At 44.4% G+C, this 9,219-nt stretch overlaps 1 protein-coding gene across 1 annotated transcript in view; it reads left to right on the top strand.

The window, feature by feature from the left end:
• The first annotated feature begins 1,758 nt into the window (after positions 1 to 1,758).
• Positions 1,759 to 9,219, top strand: part of CHRNA1 (cholinergic receptor nicotinic alpha 1 subunit) — a 148,110-nt gene continuing 140,649 nt past the window's right edge. Inside the window, exon 1 of the mRNA XM_069225388.1 lies at positions 1,759 to 1,899. Coding sequence (XP_069081489.1) covers positions 1,854 to 1,899 — 46 coding nt within the window. The 5' untranslated portion in view covers positions 1,759 to 1,853. The remainder of the gene's footprint in view (positions 1,900 to 9,219) is intronic.

Here is a 9,219-nt window from a genome sequence, read left to right as displayed (position 1 = left end):
CTAGGGACATTTGCGATCACTGCCACTAAGAGCCTTACCTGTGGGGGAAGATGGAGCACCCTAGTCTCCTTGTTACTATACCCTTCCCCTTTGTTGGACCTTTCTTCCTGACAATTGGCATGCTCCCTATCACCTCTATTCCCTAAGATTTCCCCAGCCCCACCAAATTTGGAATGGTCAATGATGTCCTGCTGTTGCTGTACCAGAGTAATTGCTGTAGGAGCAGCCCCATATGACTCAGTAGCTGCTCCAGGAGTAGCGCAATCAGCAGTGCTGCCCAGAGCATTACGACTCCCTTGTCCTCCAGCTTTTGCATGGCGGTTCCACTGTCATGCAAATGCTGGCTGAGACGTGGTGCCAGGGGCCACATGGGGGCCCAGGCACTTGGCATGGGCAGTGCAGGGGCCCCCATGGGCAGCCCTGTCACGCTTTTAACTGCCTGAATTACAGGCAGTGAAAAGCGCGATGGGTGCTGTCGCACCCCACTCACTGCAACATTGCCGCCGGTTCGATTATGAGCCGGTGTCAATGTTGTGGGCCCAGCGGGAAACTCATAATAGGGCCAGCGGGTGTAAACCCGAAATGGCGGTCTTCTGACCCAACAAGGGCCTCAATCTCCCTTTCGAGGGCTCCAACGGCCTTTTGTAAAAACCTATCCAAGGTATTATTCCTCATCAATTTATCTGCTACTGAAGGAGGTATACGATTGCCTATCTTGCTCTGTGAATTTGATAACTCAAAACACAGCCACATTCAAGCATTACCCCTGCCCTGCTCACAGTATAGTAGGTAAAATTGATAATAATAGCGATTGCTACTTACTGCATGATCTAGGGCTGGTACCAGCATTAAGGGGGTGGCCTAGCCCAGCCTCTTCAGGGCAATGACGGGCTCGCTCTTGGCCCAGTCTTCTGCCAGGCGCATCCCGTGCTGCGGGCAAAGCTTGGTAGTTGCATCCCACGCTACGGCAAAGCGCCGTAGTTTTATGCGCCTCCTGGTGCTCTGATGAAGTCAGCGGCTTGTCCCTGGCTGCGGGCAGTGCTGGGAAGGCGAGCGTTCAAGGCCCCCCAGATTCTGTAAGGAGTGTCCTGGAAAATGACAACCTTTTTGTTTATGCCCATGTGTGCCACAATACCGCTTAAACACTGTACAACAGTGGTTCCCAGCTTGTGGTCCGGTGACCCCTGGAGGTCCGCAGAGCCTCCTCAGGGGGTTCGGGACTGCTTAGAAAATGTAATAATATGAACAGATTAGGTCCCCAGCTTTCAGTAATGACTTATTGGGGGGGTCCCTGGATTCCAATAATGATTCAGTGGGGTCCCCGGGTTCCAGTACTGATAAAGTGGGGGTCAATAGAAGTCAAAAGGTTGGGAACCACTGCTGTACAGCATAACCGCTAAAATGGCATGGATTTTTTTTTTACAGGAAGGTAATCTTCCTAAGATTAACTGTAGTAACACAAACATGGTCCTTGTAAAACAATCAAATTGTTGTGTGTTTTTATTAGACCAAAAATACATTTTCATGACTAAATTAATCAAGGCGTGGGGCAGTCGGTTGCAATGTGCAGAAACATTTAATTCTTTTGTTTTTCAAGCTGTTCCAATCCTGAGCGAAAGTTCTCTGGTGAGAACTTGTGCCAACTGCTATGCCCCTTCTGAGGCTGGCCAGCTCCGTGCCCCAGCTGCTGTGCTGAAGAACAGGTGCCCGACTACAATACTCCGGCGCTTTCATCCCATCCGCTTTGACAGGAAGCGGCAGAGCCTTCGCCTCTGACGGGACACTGCCACTCTCAGATCTCACACGTCCCTTGCGGAGCGGAGGCAGCCGGAGGCCCCGAGACTGCAGCACAAATGCGGTCACTGCCATTTCTCCTCGCCTTCTCCTTGTGTTGCGCAGGTAAGAAGACATTGCGGTGTTTTGGTTTGCTATTTATTAAATCCCTTTGGTCTAAAGTATTTCTCCTAAAATTGTTTTGCAGAATTAGGGAAACGGAAATTACGTTTTTAATTTTTCTTCGCCTGTGGCCTTTCACAAGCGTTCACGTTATCTATGGCGTACCGAAACTGGAGGGGCCCCCCATGCACTGAACATGGAGGGCCCCCACCCCCTCCGAGCTCACTCCGCCTAGGTGCTGTGCTGAGGGCCCCCTGGAACTCGGACCATCCCTCCAGCCCTCCGCATTTCGGGAGCTGCGGGGGCATTTGTTAGGACCCTGCTATCTTTACCTGTTTCTAAACTTCATCTGGCAGTATTACAAAGTGAAAGCAGAAATCGTTAATTTTAAAGTAAATCGCAACATACGTCCTAAAAATATTGTGTTCACTGCAGTGATGGGCCATCGGATCTTGATGGACAGCAGCATATGTGCTTCTACATGCATCTGTTATTTATAGTGTGGGCTGAATAACTACGTACAAACTGGGACATTTTTTCATTAGTAAACAACATTAATCCAAAAACATATTCAGGAACGAGCACGTTGGGCAACGGAGAATCATTTTATCTTTTCCATCTGTATTCCCCACGGTTGTGAAATCAAATATGACTTTGGAAACTGACCAGGGATCTCAGGCCTGAGACTGAAATATTACACCAGATGCCATAGCCCTGAACTTCCGTCCTGCACAAGTGGCGGATGCTTGGCCTTCTGTTAGACTGTAATAGGAGTCTCGTGACTGGCAACGTAATTTAAACTATGAGTGCACAGAGCTGGGCTCATTTGGCAAAATATTGTATGAAGCAAAAATTAAATACATTTTCGAGTATTACTGCAGAGGTAAAGTAACAACTTACAGCCAACATTGTTGTCAACCTTTACTTCTAACTCGACCCTCTCAATTGGGACTGTACAGCTCTAGGTTGTGGATATAGTTAAAGAGGCAAAGCGTGGTACAAAGCAACACAGCACTAAAATAACAAAGGGCTGAGGGGCTACTAGCAAGGTGAACGCAAGAAGAGAGGCTACAAGGGGAAAAAAGATTCTCGAGGATTTGGGAGTGGGAAGAGGTGGTCAGTGGGGAGGTACTATGGTGCTGTGATTTATTCTCTGAAGAGAAGTGCTCCCATCGTGGGCTATTTATTCTCTGAAGAGAAGTGCTCCCATCATGGGCGTCCATAGAAATGTTTTCGGGGGGACTGGGCATAATTTTAGCATCATCGGCCGTACTAATGCAGGCAGCGTAACAGTACGGCGGCCATAGTGTTACGCTGCACTGTGAGCCTGCACACCAGGCTGTACCTAAATCCTCTCCTGCAGACGCCTATCGACCCCATTTGCACGGGCCACCCCAATCAGGGGGGCCGCTTATGGCAGCGGCGCCGGGCCAGGGGAGTGGCGGTGGGGGTTGGGAAGCGGCAGTCTCCCCAGCCCCCGCCCTTGTTACAAAACCACAGCCGATTGCCTATACTGGTTCCGTGGCCCCGGATGCCGCACACCAAGGATGATGTCACGGGGGCTACCTTGATAAGGCGGATGAGGTCGGCGAGCGCGTCTCTTGCTTGCGCTCGCCAACTGGACCAGGGGCCCCAGCGACCACAAGAAGAAGGGAGTGGGGGGTGAGTGGTGTTTGGTGGTAAGAGTCCTCTGCTATACCCGGCCATATGCTTGTGTAAGTGGAGGAACAGGGTCAATTTCAGGTCCGGGCTGCGTCTTTTTCCAGACTCCCTCAGCCTAGCAGAAGGAGGCATGCTGCCTGATTTCTGCCTGGTTTGGTGTTCTTGCATTCATTGGTTTTCAGTGTTGCATTTCTGTGACTCCAGGAGCTGTGGGCACCACAGGAGAGTTTTATCTTAAAGACCACCTAAAGAGGGGCATCTCTGAGCAATTCTTTGTAAACGAGACAGCATGACTTGAAGGTGGTGGAGGCTGGCAGGGAGGCAAGTGAAGTTCTCTGACAGTGGAAGTTCTTGTTAAACTTCCAGATTCACATGACCAGCTGGGCTGCTATGAGGTTGATGCTTTCTCAAAGAGTGGATGGTGGATCCCAGCTCTTCCTTCAGTAGGAGCACATTGTGCCAAACAAATCACATATTACATATTTTTGACCTCTGCAATTGTTAACAGCGGTTAGCACTCTCTTCTAGAGGTGTTAACCACTGTTAATTGTCTACTCCTCATTTATGGGTTCAAGGCGAAAGCATAAGTATAGATTAGGGAGAAAATGTATTTGACAGTGGGTAACTTCAGGCAGAAAGTGGGTAGAAAATGTATTAGCAGCTGTCACTCAAATCTCTCCATCTCTATGTAGACAACATCCCCTCCCCCCCCCACCCAAATCTGCTTCTTATCCCTGCTTCAGGTTTTCACGTAACTTAGAATGCATGCAAATAATAGCAGTAAATGTCGGCATTCTAAAACTTTTAATTCGCTGAGCCAAGCTCAATCTTACATTGGGGGTGCTATTGAGTAATTTCTAACGAATACAAATTTTACCTTTTTGTACCAGTACTCAGAATCATTTGTTCTTAAAGTTACTTTAGAGTTAAGGTTAAACTTTCTTTGTTCTGTAAATTATTTACTTAAAAGGTGTCTTCATATCTTCCCAGAAGTTAAAATGAAAATGCCTGCCTGTAATACATGTAATAAAAACAATTTCTTATGCTCCTGCCCACAATAATACATTTTGTGGGTTTGATGGTTTTGGAGAGTGTAGGGTATAAAGTTGTATGTTTTTCAAGGCTTTAGAGATTCTTTTTTTAGTTATGGGCTACGGGAATTTGTAGTTTTCAGGGAGGAGTTATGTTTTTGAGGTTAGTGGGTTTTTAGGGTTCAGAGGTAGGAATGAGTTTAGTGTTAAGGAGGAATGTTAGGGTTTCAAGGAGTGTTTGGTTAAAATGTTTAAACATTTTTTGGGTTCAGGGATGAGTATAGTTTGGGAGCTGATGGGTTTTTAGAGTACCGGGGTGGAATGGTTTCAGTATTAAGGAGGAGTTTCTTGTTGTGTGGAGAGTTTGAGTATAAAGTTTTATGCTTTTTTAGGTTTCAGGAATGGGTTTTTGATTACAGGTTTGTGGGCTTTTTAGGGTTCAGGGATCAGTAACGTTTCGAGAGTCCAGCAATATAATTAATTAAAGAATGTGTGTTGCTTTACACTTCAGAATAACAGAACTATGCACTTCAGGACAATTTAGGGCACAGCGTGAAACAATCACTCTCAAACTCCTTAATAAGTAGAATAATCAAGTTTATTTATGGGGCAAGTTCTCTTATAGCAAAACTGACCACACAAAAATATTATGAAAGATAACATGAGAATAACTGCAAGAATATGAGCACTCTGTGATATCATGCTAAATAACCTGAAAGTAGCTGCAAGAATAAATGCATACTACACATACACACACAATATGCTCAAATGACTATAAAATGAAAGGCTTCACCAAAAAGAGGTTCTGCATTCCTCCGCCATACACCAAGCCGGGAAACCCAAATCGACTTGCGCAGGGAGTCTCGTTAGGGACAATCAGTCCTCCTGGCGTTGTGTCCAACCCAGAAGAGAGTTCCTGAGCTAGTTCATAAGGGCTCCTGACCTTTATAGTATTTACTAACGCCCAGGAGTCTTTTCGAGAAAAAGACCCCCTCCATTACAAATTGTGCAGTCGGCGGTACCTTGTTCACCCTTTGAGACATCTCCTGGGAACGGGCCAGGTTCCCAGAAGAGGGCTCCAAGGTGAAGCTTGCATTCCTCCTTGAGTGCAGGTGCATCCCCCTGTCCTAACTGATAGCTTGTGAAATGTAAATAGCGCCCTCCGTACCAGGGAGATGGAGTGAAGTTGAGCAGAAAAATACCCCACCCTGCAGCTTGCAGAAGCTTGTGGAAAAACACAGAATAGTGCTTCACGCACAGAACCAGACTCGATAAGATGGAGTTGTGAGCCAATGTAAAATGGAAGCAGAGGCCAATGGTCCATCGTATATTACTATGCATTATTTCATTGCCCTTACACTGCACCACTGTTTACCATGCACGTAGTGCAAGTAGCAATACAGAATGTTAAAAGTAACAATTTTAAAATTACTTTCAAAACAGTACATACATATATATGTATATAAATATGTATACGTATGCGTTTGAATATATATGTATTTATATGCACATTCAAATATATACTTAAAATATACTTACCTTTTACGATGTGCAGTAAATGCACTCCAATGTACAGGTACTCCCACTGTGCTTCCAGCAATTTACTAATATAGTTTTTGTATTTGAATTTGTAGAGCACATTCTGGCCATAGCATCGAAGCGCTAGCAAGTGAGAGGAGCAGAGCAAAGTGATGGAATCAGGAAAGAGCAGGTTATTGGGAAAAGAACCAGGTTTTGTGCTGTTTCCGAAACAACATAAAAACCTCCAGCTTTCTAATATATAAAGGCAGAAAATTCCAAAGCTTAGCTGCTGCAGCAGAAAGAGCCCTGTCTCCCCATCTGACTCTCCTACAGTGGGGCACAAGGGCCTTGAAGAGACCTGCTGATCTCAGTTGGCAGCTAGGAGTATACCACCTTAATGTAGAGCGAAGATATTTGGGGCCCTGGGAATGCAGAGTCTTGTATGTAATCCAAAAAGCCTTGAAAGAAATACGCTTTCTAATCAGCAGCCAATGTAGCTGTCTAAGGCTCTCAGTTGCTGATGCCGCTCTTTGGAGACTCAGAACCAAACGTGCTGCAGCATTCTGTATGAGCTGTAGCTTATGCAGAGAGCCTTGATTAATTTTCAGCAATAGTGCATTACAATAATCGAGTCTGGACATAACCAAAGAAAGGACTATAAAAATCCTAAGATCCTTAGGGTGAAAGGGTAAAATTTTCTTTAAAATTTTAATCATCCAAAAACTGGTTTTGGTAGTTTGTTTAAGCTGTAGGTCAAAAGTCAAAGAGCTATCGAACAGAAGCCCTAGGTTTTTAGCTACTTGTATTGGGGATGTTAACACCCCACAGGATTCAGGCCACCAGCAAGTGCCTCAAAAAGATCTGTCTGTACCGAAGATCAAAATCTTGGTCTTCTCACTATTCATTTTTAACCAGTTCTGGCTCATCCACTTGTTCATCTCACTCAGGAGTTCACCTCTATAGTCCCCACAGCTCACAATAGTGGATCTCCAGCTCAAAATGAATACAGTATACCAAGGTTGGCATCCCTCACCTCTGCCTGATGCAGACGTTGCACCATCAGCTGTGGAGATATAGGGGCTTATTACAACTTTGGAGGAGGTGTTAATCCGTCCCAAAAGTGACGGTAAAGTGACGGATATACCACCAGCCGTATTACGAGTCCATTATATCGTATGGAACTCGTAATACGGCTGGTGGTATATCCGTCACTTTACCGTCACTTTTGGGACGGATTAACACCTCATCCAAAGTTGTAATATCCCCCATAGTATTAAATGCCGACAAAAGATCCAATAATATCATGATCGCTACTCCTCCTTGATCCACTTGTTGGCAGATAGAACCAGCAGGGGCAATTAAGGCAGACTCTGTGCTGTGAAACCTCTGGAACCCAGATGCTTCTGCTGCCACCCTCCATCATGAAGACCTTCTTAATCCCAGCTCAGTTGAGCCTGCACTGCATTTTGCCCTGCTTTGCCAAATGCAACAGAAAGTGAAGTTGGTCTTCATCCACATGTGTCAGTTGTGCCCTCGATTGGCTCTAAGTAGCTGCTAGGCCAGAGAGGATTAGAATGGAGAGAAGATATAAAGAAGCAGTGACATAGCGCCCAATTTGTCATAAAGCGCTTCATTGTCTTGTCAGGTAGTAAGGCTACATAAACTAAATTAAAATAAAATAAGTATTAAAGGAGAGGCAGAGAAGGATACGGATAGAAATTTAAGTTTACAATGAAACAGAGATGAGAGGAAGCAAAAAGAAGAAGAAGAACTAGGTGGAGGCAAGAGGGAATAATGGAGTGGGAGGGATTAATAGCAAGAAAGGTAAGGGCCAGAGAGGAGGCAGAAGAGCCTGAGAAAGGAAGAGAGATGATGGGAGAAAGAGATCAGAGATAGGCAGTTGTCCTAGGTCAGATTTGTGCTCTTCCAGTGCTGGGTTTTGCATTAGATTCTATGGACCTGATTCACAAAATGCACTTTGTAGTACTTTTTCCAATACTACAAAATGTACTACAGATTGCAATTCGCAAACTACTTGCAGAGTTATACAATTCCTCATGACCTATACTTACATGTGCAGAGTTCTGGTTTAGGGAAGGACATCACCCCCCACACAAGACTATGGCAATAGCACTACTCTGGGGTTGGAGACATGTAACTAACACTTTTGCAGTGTTTACACTCGGGCTTTGTGCATACTGAAACTAGTACACTCTTAACATTTTACATATTTTTTGGGGTACTTAATCTAGTGAGTTATTTTATAATGCGTCAGAAAACAAAGTGTTTGATATTTTTCTTGCTATTGCTTTTCAACAAATTTTATGTCATTGGAAATGTTCTTCTAAACTTTTATAGATGGCATGGTGGAATAGTGTTTTGTATCACCATAAATTAGATACTTTATTTTTACATCAATGTTCTAAGGAGAAAAATGCTCAAGAGTTATGGTTACCATTAACCAATTTTTTATATAGAGAATACATTTCTATTCTGTGACAGATGGCATATTGTCAGAAAATTTTCGTCCTCCCTGAACTTGTCTCTCTGTCCTTTAAACGTTTATTATTGTTTTGCTTTCACTAATGACCGAGCTGACAAAAATCTCTGGAATGCACTTCTCAGTTCAAAGAAGACATTTATTATTATTTCACCATGAGGTTCCTAAAAAGTGAGATTAGTAGGTTGAAAGCAAACGTTTAAAAATAGTCACAGCAATGAAAGGAAAATATACCCAAAATGATTCTCAACTGCAATGTACACAGCAAATATATGTGAATATATGTGATTATATTATAGCATAATTGCAAGAATAAAGTAAAAATTCATCACTGTAGGGCCTGCCAAGCTCTTCATCTTTCTCATGCCAGCAAGAAGATAACCCCGTTCAACTGCTAGAAAGAGATATCCACCCTCACGGGACAACTGTGTGTCAGGCATTCTATGTCTAATCCTGACCGAGGTCTTGGAGATTCCACCCTGCTGAGCAGGGCCACCTTTTTATATCTTAAAGAACCGAAAGGGCTTTCTGGAGAAAAAAAACTCCCATGAAAGAGAAATATTCAAACATGATGGCTACTGTAGGTCAGAGTTGGAAGAAAAACATTGA

This window comes from Pleurodeles waltl, chromosome 3_1 (genome assembly GCF_031143425.1).
Source record: "Pleurodeles waltl isolate 20211129_DDA chromosome 3_1, aPleWal1.hap1.20221129, whole genome shotgun sequence".
Classification (NCBI taxonomy): Eukaryota; Metazoa; Chordata; class Amphibia; order Caudata; family Salamandridae; genus Pleurodeles; species Pleurodeles waltl.
The sequence above is the reverse complement of the archived record's forward strand: the minus strand, read 5'-3'. Positions and strand labels throughout refer to the sequence as shown.